Below are 16,426 nucleotides of genomic sequence, written 5' to 3'. Positions count from 1 at the left end.
CCTCCCCGACGTCAGTGTTGACGGAGGGCCGCACGTCTGGCTATGCAGAGCATCACCTGCCGCGTTAACCCGGAAAGGGGCGGAGAGCGGAAGGTGGATGCACGCTCCACCTACAGACGTCGGGTCAGCGCGCTACTCGGGGGCAGGAAGCGCACCCTAGCGGGTCTTCGAATAGGAACCCGCGCTCCTCGGAGAAGTGGCGCTAGAGCCTCCCGCCCGGCCCACGGCAAACCCCTTTACCGGGGGAAGCGTGCGTGCCGGCTCTGACGGCACCACCGCGATCCCGGCCGCCTGCTCTAGCCCCGCGGCCCCTTTTCGCCGCTTCCGGGAGCCGCTCCTCAGCGAGCGCCGAGCGCTTCCGCATCTCTATGGTACCGACTTCCGCGGCGAGCCAAACCTCGCGAGAACTCAGCGGCGCCGCAATGGCGAGACCGTGAGTGCCGCAGAGGAGTCGGAATAGCGGGCTGGGGCGGGACTCGGCGAGGTCGGGCGGGGGAGACTCGCCAGGCCCGGGCCGCCGGACTGGGGTGGCGGCCTGGGCCTCGGCCGTCGCCGAGACCGAGCTCCCGCCTCTGCCCCAGATGCCGCGTCACTGCTCCGCCGCCGGCTGCTGCACACGAGACACGCGCGAGACGCGCAATCGCGGCATCTCTTTCCACAGGTCAGCGCGCGTGCGCGTCGGCGCGCGGAGGGCCCCTTGCGCATGCGCCCGTCCCGCCGCCGCGCACGCGCTTTCGCGCTGGGGGCGGGGCTCGGGTGTGGCCCGGGGCGGCCGGGGGACGGCCCCCGGCTTTGGCTTTCGGCGGCGTCTGCGCTGCGCGATGATGTCGAGTGAACGTGTATCTCTCCGGGGGCCTAAACTTCCTGGTCTGCGCGCGGGCAGAGTTCGCTCGAGGTCCGCGGGCGGTATGAGCCAGGCCGCACCTTCCCATCGCGCTCACGGGCTCGTGGCCCCGCAGGCTTCCCAAGAAAGACAACCCGAGGCGGGGTTTGTGGCTGGCCAACTGCCAGCGACTGGACCCCAGCGGGCAGGGCCTGTGGGACCCAGCGTCCGAGTACATCTACTTCTGCTCCAAGCACTTCGAGGAGAACTGCTTTGAATTGGTGGGAATAAGGTGAGCCTCCTGGCAGCCGGCGGTCGGGTCGGCCTGGATACGGGGTGGGTGGCCTTGGGGAGGCCCCCGGAGTAGCAGCCCTGGTGCTTCCCACGTCGGAACCTCACCTTCCGCTCCAGACGGATCTGGGGAGTGATAGCCTAGCCCCACTCCTTCCGCACTGGTCACGGCCGGAGCCCGCTCCCTGCAATCCCAGCCCTCCCAGCAAAAGCACGGAAAAGATGCGTCTTTCTGCCTGGTTCTCCCGTGCTGGTGGGGCCCTTGACTTGGGAAATTCACTGAATGAATTGTTGGCACGATGCCTTCCACTTCCCGCGGAGCCAGGGTGGCAGCCTGCTCTGCGACCTGCAGGTCACCTGGGGTGGCAGCGCTGTGTTCTGTCTCATCCAGACCACTTTCTCCGCAGTGGGTATCACAGGCTGAAGGAAGGAGCGGTTCCCACCATATTTGAGTCTTTCTCGAAGTTGCGCCGGACCAAGACCAAGGGGCACGGTTACCCGCCCGGCCCCCCAGACGTCAGCCGGCTCCGGCGATGCAGGAAGCGGTACGTGTTGTCCCACTGTATGCAGCCCCCAAGGGACCGGGCTTCAGGGTGCCGGCCAGCAGCCTTACTGGGCGGGGCTGGGAGCCTGTGTAGTGGGTTCAGGGATGGGGGTTAGGCGAGCTGTGAAGTGGGGTCAGGGGGCCCTGCACCTGGCCTGGCGTGTCAGCCTGTCTGTCTCTTCCCAGCTGCCCTGAGGGCCGAGGGCCCACCACTCCCTTTTCCCCGCCTCCACCTGCCGACGTCGTCTGCTTTCCTGTGGAAGAGGCCTCGGCACCTGCTGCTTTGTCTGCCTCCCCAGCCGGGAGGCTGGAGCCTGGCCTCGGCAGCCCTTTCTCCGATCTTCTGGGGCCCTTGGGCGCCCAGGCAGATGAAGCAGGCTGCAGTGCCCAGCCCTCCCCAGAGCGCCAGCCATCCCCCCTGGAGCCGCGGCCCGTCTCGCCCTCTGCCTACATGCTGCGCCTCCCGCCGCCTGCGGGCGCCTACATACAGAACGAGCACAGCTACCAAGTGGGCAGCGCCCTGCTCTGGAAGCGGCGGGCCGAGGCCGCCCTCGACGCCCTGGACAAGGCCCAGCGCCAGCTGCAGGCGTGCAAGCGGCGGGAGCAGCGGCTGCGGCTACGGCTGACCAAGCTGCAGCAGGAGCGGGCGCGGGAGAAGCGGGCCCAGGCCGACGCCCGGCAGACCCTGAAGGAGCATGTGCAGGACTTTGCCTTGCAGCTGAGCAGCAGCATGGCCTGAGGGAGCCGTCCGGCAGCGCTCGGCTTTGCAGCCGAGCAGCAGCATGGCCCGAGGGAGCCATCCGGCAGCGCTCGGCCTGAGAATCCACCTGAAGAGGGAGCTGCCCTGAGCTGTGTCCGCAACAATAAAGGGGATCCCAGAAAGCCCTGCTGTCTGGCTCAGCTGAGGGCTGGGGCCCTGCCCCCTGGGTGCCACATCCATCTCCCCCGCCGACTGGTTATGGCCCCCCAGAGGGCTCGGCCCTGCAGAGGCCGGCCGAGGGCCGCCTCACTCGGGCCATTGCCGAACTTGCTGTGCCTCCAGGTGAGCACCCCTCTCCTAAGGCCGTCCACCCACGGACCACATGTGGGGCTCATCGGTCGGGCCGGAGGAGTGGCAGGCCCTGTGTGTACCCTGGGGACACAACCCAAGGCAGGAAACGTGCTTTAAAGCTCAGAGAGAGAGAGACTGTTTCTCCCTCCGCGTGGCTTCCCAGCAGCCTGGACACAACTGTTCCCGGAAGGGAGGCAGAACGGTCCTTACCCACTGGGATGGACACAGGACGGAAGAAGGCTTGGCCTGGCCCCACCCAGGCATGAGCCTCCAGGCAGCCAGCAAGGGGCCAGAAGGGGGAGGCCAGAGGCCAGCCTTCATTCCTCCCTGCAGGGTGGGTAGCGTCTGGAATGAACAGAGCACCACATGAGGCTGGCTTCTTCTGAGCCCTCAGGCCTCCTGGCCTGGCCTCGCCTCAGGAGGACTGGGGCTGGAGCCGCAGTGGGGACTGCGTGGCGAGCTGTGGGTGCAGGTAGCACTGCTGTGGCTTTAATGGAGGCAAACCTATTGACAATAAATAGTCGGTAACAGGCGGGGACCCAGGACATCTCTGACTTCATTCTGGGACACCCAGGACCCCGATGTGGATGCCCGGCCTAGTCTGGAGGTGCTGACCCCTCTGGCTGGGAGCTGAGCTCAGAGCCCTTCATATCTCACAATTCATCCGGAGTTAGACTCCACCTGCCCGAGCTCTGGGTGGCAGGACAGGACCCTTACTTACACCGACCTTGGCAAGGGTCGAGGATTGCTGTGTGGCCCACATCAAGGCGTCTTGGCAATGTGACCCAGTGGTGGAAGGCAAGCCATGCTGGGTCCCTGCAGGAAGGTGGGGGGCTCAAAGCCAGTTCCCTGACAGGCTCCTCTGCCCCTCTGGGCTGCAGCCAGGCCCTTCCTCTTGTGGCATCCACACCATTGAGTCCTGGCATCCCACCCTGGGAGAGGTTGCAAGCCAGAGACCTGCTTCACTGCTTCCTGGGGGACATGTGTCCTCAGCAATGAAAGGGGGGTTTGGGACGCCCCCGTGTCCGATCAGCTCCCTTCGGGAGGCTCTAGGCACTGGACCCCTCAGCTGCAGGCCCAAGTGTGACCAGCATAGCCTGCAGCGGGCAGGGCAGGGCAGGGCAGCACCGCTCGGGCCCTCATATGTCGGCCCCCAGCTCTGCACACTGCTTGTCTGAGATGTGGGAGGCCAGTGAGTCGATGATGTCCAGCAGCAGCTGCTGGCTCAGCGAGCGCAGTGTGGGCAGCTTGGAAACCTGCAGGGGCAACCAGAGGCCAGAGGATGGAACCAGGTGAAGACCACGGTCTTCTGGGGGGTGAGGAGTGGCCAGTGGGTGAACCTCTCCGTCTGGTCATCCCCAGCACCCACTGCTGCAGGGGGCCAGACTCCAGTCCCCTACACCCCACCCGGGTCTGGCTACCAACAAGGGGAGTGCACCCTGCAGCCGGGGCGGGGCCCTGACCTTGGTGAACTGGTGCACGATGATGTGCAGGCAATGCCGCTTCATGTCCAGAGCCTGCGTCTTGTCCGCCGCCTCCAGGATCTGCAACGGCAGGCTCCCTGAGATGCCGTCCCAGCCTGCCTGACCCACCCCCACCACCACTCAGACCCAGGGCCGCCACCTGTAGCACGTTCTGCACCGTCACGTTCATCTCCAGGTTCTGCTTGCAGTACGCCTGCAGCCGGTTGTTGTAGAAGCCGTAGTAGTAGGGCGCCGAGAACAAGTAGCTGGGGGCTGGTTAAGGAGCTGCTGGCCAAGCGAGCCTGCCTCCCCTCCCCAGGGAAGGCCACCCTGGGCCTGGGCTGCATCTGCCTCAGGACAGGAAGGGCCCACCCACCACCAGGACGCCAGGCTCCCATCCAGGCAGGGCACACCTGCCCTGCACCTGGGCTCTGAACCACTCAGGCGTCCAGGGCCCATTTCAGGATCCAAAGAACACCCCAGGCTCCCTCCCAAGGAACGTCCCCCACGAACCTGCAGAACCATCCTCGCCCTCCCCTACTCCGACCAGCAGAGCAGATGTGGCCGGGAGCCACGCGTCCCCAGAATCCCCCCTCCCCTCTGAGCTGGACCAACTGCTCAGGAGATGGGGCCACCAGGAATCCTTGGGAAACCGCCCGGCCAGGCAGGGCTAGTGGGGTCCAAAGCTGCCTGGGAATGGCCAGGAGCCCTGAGGCTAGGATGCAGTGAGTCCTCAGGTGGCATGTTGACCTCGCCATAGTAGATGTAGCGCAGCATGGACTCGAAGGCCTGCCTGCTGGGCACCATCTCCCCGATGGAGATGTTCACCTGGCCGTCCTCAGGCATGAAGGACCGGAACATGGCCTCGAAGTAGCTGCAGACGGCAGGCAGCCTCAGCAAGGCATCCGGCGCCCGACCCCGAGCCCACGTGCCACACCTCACCCACCTGGAGCGGGCGGCCAGGATGGCCTTGTGGGCTGGCCGTGGGTGCCCGTCCAGCAGGAGGGTGATGTCGCAGAACTCCGAGCCCGCGCCCTCCAAGTATGCCTTCATGTCCTGGATCAGAGACGTGCCTGGGGGTGTGGAGGGAGCCTGCTAGAGGGCTGCGCCTTACTTAGGGCTTGAGACCCGCCCCCTGCGCATCTGGCACATTGCCCCCTGAACAAGTCCCGCCCCCGGGTCAGAGGCCCCACCCCCCACCCTCCTCTCCGACTAGGCCCCCGGAGCCCGCCCCGCCCCTATGCCGGAAACCCTCGGCTGAGTCACCTGGAGCCGGGGCCAGGGGGTGAAGGAGCCCAAGGTCCCTTCCCGGCTCGGTGGGCACGGGACAGGGAGGCACCGAGCATCTGAGGGCCGCGCCCACCCCTCACCAGGCCCCAGACCTGGGCGCACCTGGAAGAGAAGCTGGCCCACTAAAGACTGACACTCAGGCCTGGCGCCCCAGTCAAGGCAGCCGCCGCCAGCGAGGGCTCGCGCTCCCCCAGGAGTGCCCCCGGAGGTGCAGCCCGGCGCCGGCCCCCTTGGCGGGTCTCCGCCCTGCCCGAGCCTGAGCCGCCTGCGGTTCGACCCTGTGCCAAGGTACCCCCCGCCCTCGGAAGAGGCGGGCTCCCTACCGATGTCCACCGGCTGGTCGGAGGGGGCGCGGGGCGGCGGCTGCTGCTTCCGCCGCACAATCTCCACGATCAGAGGGGAGGAGAGGCGCTCAAATTCCTTCATCATGATCACCTGGTTGAAGTGCGACTCCTTCACCACGAAGTTCAGGCAGTGCTCCTGCACAAAGAGGCGGTGGGCGCCGGGTCAGGCCCCCCACGGGCTGGGCCGCAGCGGGAGGGGCGGGGCTGGGGGCCGCCAGAGGACCCCCGCCGGCACCTTCAGCTGGCCCAGCTGCAGCCGGGCGGCGCTCTCGCACACGACCAGCACGTTCTGCAGGTCCACCGAAGCCTCGATGTACTGGCGACACAGCTGCTCCAGGCGGCAGAGCTGGAAGCCCAGCGCCAGCTTGTACACGTCCATGATGAGCAGCACGTCCTCCACGTGACCTGCGCCCCCAGAGCCCCCTGAGCCTTGGGACGCGCGGGGGGCGTGGGGCAGGGGCCTGGGAGCCGCAGGCCGCCCCCGCCCGGCCCCCACCCGGGGCCCGCCCCGCGGCGCGCCGACCTTTCCGCGGGTACTGAATCTTGTCGGTGTAGAGGAACTGCATGAGCACCTCGAACGGCCGCGCCTCCGCTTCGCGGATGGCCACCCGCAACAGGGCTGGCCGGGCCGCTCCCACAGCGGCCGGGGGGCCCTCCCTGGGCGCCGGGGCCGCCTCCTCCTCCAGCTTCTGTGCGGGCAGAGGGAGGGGGCTTAGGGCGCCACTGAAGCGGCGGGCGGGCCGGGGCAGGGGCGGCGCGGAGCGCGCGCGGCCTCACCCGCGCCTGCGCGATCTTCCTGCGGAGCCAGCGGCTGCGAGCCGTGACGATGGCCACGTGGCCCTGCACGCGCTCCTCCTTCTGCGGGGAGAGGCAGGGCTTGGTGGAGGGCGGGGCCCGGGGCAGGGGCCGCCGGCGGGGCGGGGGGGGCACCCACCTCGCCCAGCACGAACTCCACGTCGCAGAACTGGCGGCTCTCCCACAGCCGCCCGTAGTCTTCGTGCAGTGTGCACTTGGGGTAACAGGAGAACTGCGGGCGGAGATCCCGCGGCTGGATGGCGCGGCGCTGCCCACCGTTACCCGGGCCCACGGCGGGCCGCTCGGCGGGGGCCGGCCGTCCCACCCGGTGCCCACAGGCCCCTCGCCCGCCGCCCTGGCCTTGGTTTCCAGGATCTCCGCGGCAGGCCGCCCCACCTGGAACCTGTACATCTCCCCGCTTCGGATGTTGTTGTCCACTGTGCCCCCGAAGATATACATGGCGTCCGAGATGACGGCGGCCGCGTGGAAGAGCCTTCCGCTGGGCAGCTGGGTGGGGAGGGGTCAGTCAGCAGAGGGCATGGGGAAAGCGTGAGTTGTCCGGCGGCAGGGCCGCCTGAGGCCCCACGCCGGCCAGGCTGTAAGCAAGGACGGCACCAGTGACCTAGAAGAGCAGGGGTTCACAGAACCAGACCCACCCCCCCCCCCCCCAGAAAAACCACCTGTGCAGCGAGGTGGGGCCTGTGTGCGCAAGAGGCAGAGATAGACCTTGTGCCCCGTGGAGCGGCGATAGGCGCCGGATGCCACATGTTGGACCCCTGCAGGCTGGCCGGGGGCGTGTGCTCCGGGCCTCCCCTCACGTGCTGGGTGACCCCCGAGCCTCCCCCTCCTGACCACACCACCGGCTCCAGGGCGTGAGGCTGGGGCGGATGGGGGGGCGGGGCACGAGGGTGCCGGGCTTCACCTCTGAGGCAGGCAGGGAGGGCTGCCTGGAGGTGGTGCTGCCGAAGTCCAGGCCGAACACATCCCGGGACTTCTTGCAGCCGGCCCGCTCCTCGGAGCCGGGGGCAGGCACTTCCTCGGAAGTGGAGGCTCGCTCTGGCATCTCGGCCCCACCAACCTGGGGGCGATAGGGCACACGCAGGGGCCCTCAGCAAGAGCTGGGAGAGCGGTGGGAGGCCGCTGCTAGCCCCGCCCAGGCTGTGGATGGGTGCTGTGGACACAGCATGGGTGTAGGAGGGGCCAGACGGGGGCTCCCTCGGCACGGCGGAGATGGGATCCAGGCCTCGTTCACGCGCACATCCCGGGAACGAGCCCGGCACGGCGCACGCACAGCACTGTAGCGCGTTACCCCGCGGGTGTTAAGTATAGGAGGGCAGAGGACAGGGGCCGGCCGCGCCCAAGGCTGAGGCCCCTGGGCATCCCAGCCTCGCTCCTGCTGGCCATCCAGAGCTCCTGGCTCTGGCCCCAGCCGCCTGGGGGCCAGCCGCGCTCACCTCGCTATCCGAGCTGGGCTGGATGACTTCCCAGGTCTGAAAGTCCACGTCATAGCAGTGCAGCTCGTTGGGGAGGGTGTTGTCAGCCGCGCCCCCGAACACATAGAGGTGGCGGTCAAAGGCCACCATGGTGTGCCCGTAGCGCCGCTGTGGGGGCGGCGGGGAGCCCCGGAGCAGGTGCTCGGTGGGGATGCGTGTCCACCTGCAAGGCGGGTTCAGGCAGCCTGTGAGCATCCACGGGCCGGGGGCTCCCGCTGCCCTGCAGCCTCCGCCTGGGCACGGAGCTCCCCACCCCCGTCCACCCTGGCACCAGCCCCGTCTGGCCCCTCAGGACCACCGTGGGGCCCGTCTCAGCCTCACTCCTCGCCCACAGAACAGGCAGCAGTGGAGGGCCGGGGGGCGGCTGTCTTCACGCCGGGACCCGGAGGAGGGCCATCCAGACTGCGTTAGGGGCCTGCGCCAAGGAGGCCAGCTGCATGCGGGCCCGCAGGGGCAGCCCCTGGGCACGGGTGCGGAGTGCTGACGGGGCCCCGGTCCCCAGGGCACTCACGTCTGGTCCTTGAACTCGAACTGGAAGAGGTTGTTGGTTATCTTGGCCCCACTCTGGCCCGAGAAGACGAACATCCTGTCCCGGCACACGGCCGCGGGGAAGTTGCAGCAGGAGGGCGGGATCTCGCCGCTCTGGGCCACCTGTGGGTGGGGAGGGCGCTCAGCCTGGCCCGGGCTGCTGAGGCGGGGCTACGCTCACCCCTGGGGAGGGGTCACGGTCCACGTCTGCGCAGCAGCTTAAAGCCCCCACGTGAACGGGCCCAGGGTGCACAGCTGGGGTGAAGCCCTCACAACAGGGGCGGCAGAGCAGCGGGTGGACAGACCGCCCAGGACCCCAGCAGCAGTCGCCCCCATCGTGTTCGAGGAAGGATGCATTGTCCCCAACTACGGCAGTCATGGGCTCGCCTGTGGTTGCTCCGCCCGGAGCAAGGCTGCCTCCCGGCCCCGAGCCCCTCACCTCCTCCCAGCACGTGAGCTCCCGATCCTGGAGGCCGATGGTCCACATGTCGTTCAACCTGCATCAGGACAGAGGGGGCGGGACCCCGCAGCTGGGCTGGCGGTCAGGGTGGGCCTGGGCCTGGCTGGGACAGAAGGCTCCAGGAGGGAATCTGACCAGGGGACTACAGAGTGGCCTTGGGGTGGGGCCTTCGGCTGGGGGCTGCCCCGAGTCCCCAGGGGCCACCACGAAGCCTGCGGCACTCGGGGCTTCCAGAACTGGCTGAGGTCCTGGGGAAACAGCGCTTGGTGTTTTTGTAATCAGAACACAGCAACGTCAACATTCCACAACAGGAAGAAGGAGCCTGCTTCCCCCGCCCTGAGCTCCAAGGACACCAGCTGTGGTCCCGAACATCCTTGGCCAGCAACCCTGACGTGGGGGGCCCACCACGCCTTCAGTCACCCCGGGGGTTTCAGGGGTGTCAGAGTGCCTGTGCCTGGTGGGGGTCCGGCAGGGCGCTTCCCTCAGGGGCCTTCCCCCAGCCCCATCCACACACCCACCCTCCTGAGAAACCCCCAGCTCACACCCCCTCCTCGGGGCAGGAGGGCCGATCTGAGCCCCGGCGTGTTTCCGGGCTGCGGCCTACCTGGCGTTGCCGTCGTAGCCTGCGAAGATCCACAGCTTGTCACTGTACACTGTGGCGCCGTGGGCCGACCGGGCGACTGGCAGCCTGGGGCAAGGGGAGGGCAGGGCTGGGGGGCGCCCTGGGCAGAGCCGAGCCGCAGGCCCCACACAGCCTGGGGCCCAGCCCTGTGAGCCCACCGCCCCGGGGCGGCCGTGCCCACACCCGCTGATCGGCTGCTGGGAATGAGGGGCCTGGCAGAGGCTGAGCCCGCGAGGCCCGGGCACTGGACGAGAAGTCACATGGCCAAGGGCACAGAGCCCCCTCCAAGCCCCCGCCTGGTATCGAGGGGTGCCTGTGAAACAGGGCCAGAGACGCGCCACCCGCAGAACACTGGGTCCCCCTACACTGTGAGGGATCCAGGGGAGCTGAGGGCCAGGATGCGCAAACAGGGCCAGCGGGCAGGTGACACGGACTCCCAGCTCGGGCCACGGCTCACCCTTTCAGGCTGCGGGCTCCTCATCTAGCTTTTAAAGTCGTCATTGGATTTATCACAACACTGCTTCCGTTTTGTGCTCCTGTCCTCTGGCCGAGGTGAGTGGGCTCGTGGCTCCCTGACCAGTGTTTGAACCCACACCCCCCGCCTTGGAAGGCGGGGTCGTAACCCCTAGGCCGCCACGGCAGGCCCCTTCATCTGTAACCCTACAGAGGCCAGTCCAGGCCTGCCGCCCCCCAAGACCCAGCACGGCAGCCTGCAGAACCGCAAAGGTCTCAGCACCGTCTCACCGTCCTTCAATTTTCCACTCCGTCCACTGGCCAGTTGCAAACTTGTATTCAAAGAGGTCGTTTTTGTTCTTCAGGTTGGAGTTGGAGTAAATGTCCCCAGTGTAACCCCCTGTAAAGAGAGCGGGAGGCCGCGGCGTCAGTTCAGCCTGCGAGCCCCGGGCCGGGGCGCGGCCCGGCCTTGCGCAGCAGGGCCCCCAGGGCCCCTGGAGCCCGTCAGCTCCTGCTCAAGGCCCTGGGGACAGCGGCCGGCCGGCCGGCAGACGCAGACAGTTGCCCCCCTCCCCCCCGGAGATCAGGACGGTCGGGGGAGGGGCCCCGAGAGGCCCCTGACCCAGCACAGGTGCTGGAGGACTGGGCCCGGGGCCTGGCCGGACGCGAGGCGCCGCTCACCGAAGACGAACATGCTGCTCCCGTAGACCACGGCCGAGTGGTGGTAGCGGGGGGCCGGGGGGGTCCCGGTGGTGAAGGCCCTGGGGGAGGAGGGGCAGCAGGTGTCAGCGGGCAGCCCCATCACCCCCAAACTGCCGTCTGCTTTCTCATTATAGAAGCCTTTTAAAAAAAGCCAAATAAGGAAAAAGCAGGGCACTAAAACTTAGCATTTAATCCCTTTGCCAGAAACCACCGTTCACACCTTGACGGTACACCTCCCGACTTTTACCACAATTATGACTCTGAGCGATTCTCTGTAATTTCTCTATGACCAACTCAATGAATGTGAAATTGAGCGAGCTCCAAGAGATAGCGGGCTTCCCTGGTAGCTCGGCGGTGAAGTATCCGCCGGCAACGCGGAGCCCCAGGAGCCAGTGGCAGGAGACCCAGGTTCGATCCCGGGGCCATGAAGATGCCCTGGAGGAAGAAATGGCAACCCACTCCAGTACTGTTGCCTGGGGACTCCCATGGACAGAGGGGCCTGGCGGGCTACAGTCCACGGGGTCACAAAGAGTCAGACACGACTGAAGCGACACAGCACAAACCCACATCAGGAGATGGTGGAGGACAGGGAAGCCTGGCATGCAGTCTGTGGGACTGCAGTCAGACAGGACTGAGCAAATGGACAATTTTCTGTAGTGGGAGGGATCACGTAGTAGGCATCCTGGCCACTCTGGAACCATCCACCCCTGTGGCCCCAGGCTGAGACGTGCTCCGCAGCACAGGTCTCCATGCGACTTATTCACGGAATTACACACCCATTTATACTGCTTTCCTGGGGCTGCTCCTTTTCAGACTTTTAACTGAAGCAATTTTTAACCAAGAATTCCAAGTCTTGAGAGTGATTTTCCAGTTCATCCGTAACTTTTGGACACACGTTACAATCGAGCGTGAGAGAAACAACACAAGGACTGAAGCGGCCCCAGTGCCGCCCAGGGGCGCCACTGCGAGTCCTGGGCCTAGACATCCTCCTGTCAAAGGTGGGGGCAGGGAGACGCCCCCCGCGAAAGGCAGGGCCCAGAGCTGCTGCTGCCAGCTGCTGTTGCCAAGCCCAACATTTCCCAGCCCCAGGATCTTCTCCCCCCCTCAGCTGAGAGCTGCCCCCAGCAGGGCTGGACTGGAGCAGATAGGCACAGGCATCTAGAGCTCAGGGAGGGAAGGAATCTTGCCCAAGGCCACACAGCAGGGGAAGGAGCCAGGACCTGTGGGCTGCCGCTGCCCGTGTGAGGCCTCCGGAATGGGATGGGCCCCAGAGGAAGGGAGGGCGGAGCAGCTGCTGTCGGCCCCTGGGCGGCCCCCCTGTAGCGGCAGAGACCATCCTAGAAGGACCCATCAGCTCGCGGCCCCCAGTCGGCTCCGACAGCAGCCCCTGTTCTGGGAGATGGACCTGGTGATGGAACAGCTCTCCTGAAGCAGAGTCTGAGGACCCAAAACTGGATCAAACAGATCCCCTAACATCATGGGATCCGGAAAAACCAATCTCAGCCACAGACCGGGAAAGTCGGGACGTAGAAAGAGGAGGACGGGGTCAGCAGGAGAGGGCGGGTGGGGCCCCCAGCCCCGCGCAGCACCTCTCGCCCGGCACGCTCAGGACCCAGCCGGCGGCGCTCCGCGGCTGGGCCGGGCACCCACCTGCACCAGGAGCAGTCCTTCACATCGAAGCGCAGGAGGTCGTTGAGCATCGTCTTCCTGAAAGACAGCAGGCCGGCGGCGGGGCGGCTGGCAGAGGCTCGCGCTGGACCAGGCAGCCAGCGGGTGTGCGAGGGGCCAGAGACAGGGCCCCACAGGGAGCCCCCCGTGGGTGCGGGGCACGGGGCCGCCATGCAGGCGGGGCCAGCCTGCCCGAGGTCAGGACGCACACCTGGTTCCGGGCACCTCGCGCCTCACCCACCCCCCGCCCCGCCCCGCCCCCTGCTCCAAAACCCCCACCCACACTCCCGCTCCCAGGCCGCAGCGGGTCAGGGAGGCCCCCGGCCTTCTCCCTCTTCCTGTCACCTCTTTATCGCAGCTCCAAGGTAATAATCACATTAAGATACAATAAAGCACGAAGCAAATCCACAAACCACCCAACAGCACCCACACGTCACCACCCAGCCCTCATCAGTGAGAGGGAGAAAGGCGTCCACCCAACAAGAGCCCAGCACCCCTGCCCGGGGGCCAGGCCTGTGCCCCTGCTCCCCCTCCAGCAAACAGCCTGGGAGACCAAAGGGCCTGAGGCCACGCGGCCCACGGCGGAGCAGCAGAGACTGTGATCCCGCCCTCTCCCATGTGTACCCTCTAAGTGGCAGGAGCCACCTTCACACTGTGTTTACAGTTATAACTCCAATGAGACAAATGCTTCTTCTGTTTCTTAGTGTCAAATTGCAGAGAAAATGTTTCTGTTTCCAGCTACACAGCTGTCACTCAAAGGCTATGTCTGGGGCAAAGGATGGGTGACTCATCACCCCCTGCCCTGCGCTGGCCACCAGGCCTTTTCGGGCTCAGGGAAGTCTCTTTCAGGCTGCAGTAAACCCCTGGGGATGGATGCCTCTTCTGCATTTTATTCCCACAAATGGCACACATGTATTCAATTGTCGGTGCTGGGACACAGCTCCAGCCCTGGCCGAGGAGACAGATAGCAAACATCTGGGTGCTCTGGGGACCAGTGGGACCCATAAGAGGTGCAGAAGTGGAGGAGAGGCCGCCACCTAGTCTGGTTGGTCCGAGCTGTGGGGGACGGGAAGGCCTCGATCCCCCATTTAGAGGGGCAGGCAGGGTGAGAAGCAGGGAACAGGCAGTGGGAGGGGCTGAGCAGTGGGAGGACCCTCACGTGCATTCAGAACGCAGCAAGACAGAATGTCCAGTGCCACGCAGACAAGGGCAGGGGAGCTGTGGACACACATGCGGGTCTCACACACTGCCAGGAGGGCGTGCACCTTGCCCCAGAGAGAGGGGACCATGCGGGGTAATGAACCAGGAAGGAACATGCTCCAACTGGCTGTGCATGGGCAGAGAGGCTGGATGCCAGGGGCTGTGCCCAGGAGACCCTGCTCCCCAGCATGCAGGCCCCATGGAGGGATCCTGTGGGACCGCGGCTGCAGCCTGTCAGAGGCCAGGCAGTCTGTGGTGGAGATGGGTGGATAGGCTCAAGGGCGAGATCGGTCTGTGCCCACGGCACCCCGCCCCACGGGGACACCTGTGTCCTGGGCCCTGACAGCCCGGGGCTCACTGACCCTCAGGAGCACCCTGCAAAAGCAAGGCGGAGGCCCACCACCTTCGACAGAGGAGACCCGGGTGCAGTGGAGGGTTGAAGCCACCTTCCCAGAGCCACCAAGCTGACTTCGACCGAGCCCTGTGTGTCCAGGAGCCCAACTTCAACCCCACACCCAGCTGGCTCCCAACCCTCAGGGCCCCGGGGGCCATCCCTGGCCTCTCCTGTGTACATCCCGGGTGGACGGGGCAGGGAAGCCCAGCGGACTCAAGGCGGCACAGGTCTGTCACACCGATCCCTCTGTTCCAGACTCTTCTTCGTTGGCCTGGCTCACTTCTTTCCAGGGAGGCCGAGCGGACCGCACACGCCTCTCCTGGTGCAGAACAAGCCTACCGGCCTGCTGTGCTGCACTTGGCGGGGCCCTGCCCTTGCTGAGACAACTCCGTCCCTCCAGGGAGATCCAGCTCCTGGAGGAAACAGGCCAGCAGCAGGACGCGGCCTCACAAACCAAGGGCCACCTTGGCCGTTACTTCATGGAAGGAAGCCTGCCACCACTAAGCTGGGAACCGTCTGGGGGGTGGAGATGGGCCACCGGGAAAGGTTGATTGCAGGCATGTGCAGTAAAACGCAGGGAAACCCTTGTGCAGTGAGAGATGCCGGAAGGCAGGAAACCTGTGTCCCGCAAGCGTGTGGCCCAGAGGGAGGCGCGGGGAAGGAGCAGCGCCTGGCCAGGGTGCCAGCTGGGGCAGACGTGTCTCCTTCAAGGCTGCGTCCACTCAGGCGGAAGGACAGGGCTGGTTCCCTGACCTGAGTGCGTGCTCCCCATTGCTGAGGGAGCCTCACAGATAGGGAAGCCCAGGCCCAGGACTTAGCTAACAGCTGGGAGGGTGGCAGCGGATGTGCAGAGACCCAGTCCCCACCACCCCGCTCCTGCCTTGGGACCCCGACTCACCCGTTGTCTCCACCAAACACATAGATGGCATCTTTATAGGCTACCACCGTGTGCTTGCTGCGCCTGGAGACAGAGAGGGGCGGATCGGGTCAGGCCAGGACCCTCCCGGGGGGCACCTAGCAACCATACTCGGCACGGGGGGCAGCCGCCGAAGTCGGATAACAACCCTCCTCCCCCAAGACCGGTGGAGACCCCCAAGCTCCACCAGCAACCCCAAAGGGCTCCGCGCTTGGGGACCCACTCTCCCACCCCATGGCGGAGCCCCGGGGCTCCAGCTCCACATCTACGAACACAACGTGACCCGAGTCCGGAGGGGTACCCTGCTCGGGGACCCCCTCGGAAGCCCCTTCTCCTAATCCTGAACACCACTCCCCACCCCACAAATACTACCGCGTCGGGCTCCGGGACAGCACGACCCGGCCTCGCCCCCGCGCCCCGCCGGGGACCTGCTCGGATTCCCCGTCCCCGGACCCCCGGACCCGCCGTACCGGGCCCCCACGAACTCGTCGCAGGGCGGGAGGCGTCGCCAACGATGCACGGTCTCAAAGGGCCCGAAGTTGAGCGTCAGGTACTCGACGCTGTCCGAGCAGCTGTGATCAAAGTCCACGCTCGGGGCCACCTTGGACCGCGCGCCGCCGGCCAGCGACCCGGCCCCGATCGGGCCGCCCGAGCCGCCCGGCCCCGCCATGCCAAGTCCTCGGCCAATGGGCCCCCGGGGCCACCGGACGCGCGGCCGCCGCCCCGAGCCACCCCCGCGGAACTACATTTCCCGGCGAGCCCTGTGCCAGCCGGCTCCTCGCACTTCCGGGCCCCGCGCGCACTTCCGGCCGGCGCCGGCCGCACTCCTGGGCGAGCCTCCCATGGACTCTACCGCTGGCCTGCGCGGCGAGCTCACGGTGGTCATCTAAGAAATGTTTTTCGCGGCGCGCGGCACCCCCTCACCCCCCGCTCAAGAGTGCGTGGCCCTGGCAGCAGCCCCGCCCGGCCCGCATGTCCCCGGCGCGGCTCCCGGCATGCCCTGCGCGGGTGGCTCCGTCGCGATTGTCCGCCGCGCCCGGGATCCCGGACGGAAGGGTTCCGGGCTCGCAGCGGCCCTCGCCGCCGTCCCCTTCCTGCTGGGTCCCAGTCGCCATCCCCTTCCTGCTGGGTCCCCGGCTCGGCCTCCCGCATCTCCACTCCCCTCGGCCTTTCTTCTCGTTGCGAGGCAGCGTGGCGCGGAGGCCCTGGGTTCTCGGTCCTGCTCTAGGCAGAGCCTCAGCTGCTCCATCTGCGAAATGGGCATTCAGGAAGCTTAGGTTGCCACGAGACCCAGTCCTCGGCCCTAATGTGGTCAGCCAAGCGCAAGCTGCCTCTGCCCTGAAGAAGCACCTCCTGTCTCAAACCCTTGGCACACGTGCTGTCCCCTCT

At 66.7% G+C, this 16,426-nt stretch overlaps 2 protein-coding genes across 4 annotated transcripts; one reads left to right on the top strand and one right to left on the bottom strand.

Annotated features, from left to right (window-relative positions):
* The first annotated feature begins 16 nt into the window (after nucleotides 1–16).
* Nucleotides 17–3,247, top strand: THAP7 (THAP domain containing 7). The gene is made up of 5 exons (XM_020903446.2): nucleotides 17–433; nucleotides 582–661; nucleotides 960–1,115; nucleotides 1,522–1,659; nucleotides 1,845–3,247. The coding sequence occupies exons 2-5, from the start codon at nucleotides 582–584 to the stop codon at nucleotides 2,395–2,397; spliced, it is 927 nt and encodes a 308-aa protein (XP_020759105.1). The 5' UTR covers nucleotides 17–433; the 3' UTR covers nucleotides 2,398–3,247.
* Nucleotides 3,177–16,013, bottom strand: LZTR1 (leucine zipper like post translational regulator 1). 3 transcript variants are annotated; one of them, XM_070475731.1, is made up of 21 exons: nucleotides 15,508–16,013; nucleotides 15,020–15,082; nucleotides 12,510–12,566; nucleotides 10,839–10,918; nucleotides 10,449–10,557; nucleotides 9,687–9,770; nucleotides 9,062–9,119; nucleotides 8,606–8,745; nucleotides 8,056–8,257; nucleotides 7,524–7,679; nucleotides 6,998–7,108; nucleotides 6,741–6,833; nucleotides 6,584–6,664; nucleotides 6,330–6,492; nucleotides 6,042–6,211; nucleotides 5,786–5,942; nucleotides 5,119–5,245; nucleotides 4,897–5,046; nucleotides 4,333–4,438; nucleotides 4,173–4,253; nucleotides 3,177–3,965 (listed from the first exon to the last, which is right to left on the bottom strand). In XM_070475731.1, the coding sequence occupies exons 1-21, from the start codon at nucleotides 15,705–15,707 to the stop codon at nucleotides 3,849–3,851; spliced, it is 2,505 nt and encodes an 834-aa protein (XP_070331832.1). In that variant the 5' UTR covers nucleotides 15,708–16,013; the 3' UTR covers nucleotides 3,177–3,848. The 3 variants fall into 3 exon arrangements, with proteins under 3 accessions (XP_070331832.1, XP_070331831.1, XP_070331833.1); XM_070475730.1 differs by having other exon boundaries at nucleotides 6,330–6,495; nucleotides 15,508–16,012; XM_070475732.1 differs by lacking the exons at nucleotides 12,510–12,566; nucleotides 15,020–15,082; nucleotides 15,508–16,013 and adding an exon at nucleotides 11,636–12,387 and having other exon boundaries at nucleotides 6,330–6,495.
* Between the last annotated feature and the right edge of the window lie 413 nt (nucleotides 16,014–16,426).

This window comes from Odocoileus virginianus, chromosome 12, assembly GCF_023699985.2.
Source record: "Odocoileus virginianus isolate 20LAN1187 ecotype Illinois chromosome 12, Ovbor_1.2, whole genome shotgun sequence".
Lineage (NCBI taxonomy): Eukaryota > Metazoa > Chordata > Mammalia > Artiodactyla > Cervidae > Odocoileus > Odocoileus virginianus.
Note: the sequence above shows the minus strand (reverse complement) of the source record. Positions and strands in the feature narration are given on the sequence as shown.